Source organism: Oratosquilla oratoria, chromosome 11 (genome assembly GCF_046742065.1).
Source record: "Oratosquilla oratoria isolate Oo_2021 chromosome 11, ASM4674206v1, whole genome shotgun sequence".
Taxonomy (NCBI): domain Eukaryota; kingdom Metazoa; phylum Arthropoda; class Malacostraca; order Stomatopoda; family Squillidae; genus Oratosquilla; species Oratosquilla oratoria.
This window is the reverse complement of record NC_134787.1, coordinates 34,465,303-34,466,305: the sequence shown is the minus strand read 5'-3', so window position 1 is coordinate 34,466,305 and position 1,003 is coordinate 34,465,303. Positions and strand designations below refer to the sequence as shown.

At 48.5% G+C, this 1,003-nt stretch overlaps 1 protein-coding gene across 1 annotated transcript in view; it reads right to left on the bottom strand.

The window, feature by feature from the left end:
• LOC143029475 (peroxiredoxin-like 2A) overlaps positions 1–17 on the bottom strand; it is a 443-nt gene extending 426 nt beyond the window's left edge. The window contains 1 exon segment of the mRNA XM_076192124.1: positions 1–17. This exon segment is cut by the window's left edge and continues 28 nt beyond it. Coding sequence (XP_076048239.1) covers positions 1–17 — 17 coding nt within the window.
• Between the last annotated feature and the right edge of the window lie 986 nt (positions 18–1,003).

Sequence of the window (1,003 nt, the reverse complement as noted above, 5' to 3'; positions counted from 1 at the left end):
GGTCTCCTCACTGCCATGAGGAAAGGTAGTTGCAGTGGGAAGCGCTAAGAAAATGACCGTGATGAGTGAGGAAAATGGAGGAGAAATAAGGAAAGATGAAATGAAAGCAGCTGTTAAGATGATGAGAGCAGGTAAGACACCTGGGTTGGATGGATGCCATGCAGAATGCATGAAAAAATAGTGGTACACTTATGGTGGACTGGCTGGTGAGGTTATTTAATATTTTTTAAGAGAGGGAGTGAGGGGACGTCCTAGGATGAGGTGGATGGATGGGGTGAGGGGGGCTTTGGGGAAGAGAGGAATGTCTGTTGAGGAAGGACGGGAGAGGACAGAAGACAGGGGTGAATGGAGAATGGTTGTATATGGATGATGTTGTGATTGCATGAGGTGGAATGGGCGGGGGATGGGGGGTGAGGTAGTATGTGTGAGCAAAATTTGACGCAGCCCGAAGGGATTTCTCCCCGTCCTCTCCTTTTATGCAATGGGGGGTCGCCGATTTAATGAAGCGGCCTTGCTGTGGATGTGCTGTGTCTTGCGACACTGCTTCTGACCCAGGGCAGTGGACAAGGTGCAGGGATGACCCGTCATCCAGGAGGTGCTCAGATAAGAGGGAGGGTGGAGGGGTGTGGAATGTATTCAGGGATGGAATGGGTGGAAATGATTTTATGCCTTTCCCTTTTTGGCTACCTCCCTTGTAAGGGGGAAAAAGCCTTGGTATATGTATGTATGTAAGAGAGGGTAGAGTGCCGGAGGACTGGAGGAGTGCCTTTATAGTTCCACTTTACAAGGGAATGGGGACAAGTGTGAGTGTAGTAGTTTCAGAGGGATTAGCTTGTTGAGTGTAGTTGGGAAGGCTTATGGGAAGGTCTTGATTGAGAGGATTAGGAGAGGAACAGAGGGAGTAATTGGTGAGGAACATTTTGGGTTTAGGACAGGTAGGGGTTGCGTAGATCAGATTTTTGTGGTAAGACAGATATGTGAGAAAGCTATAGGAAAAGGTAAG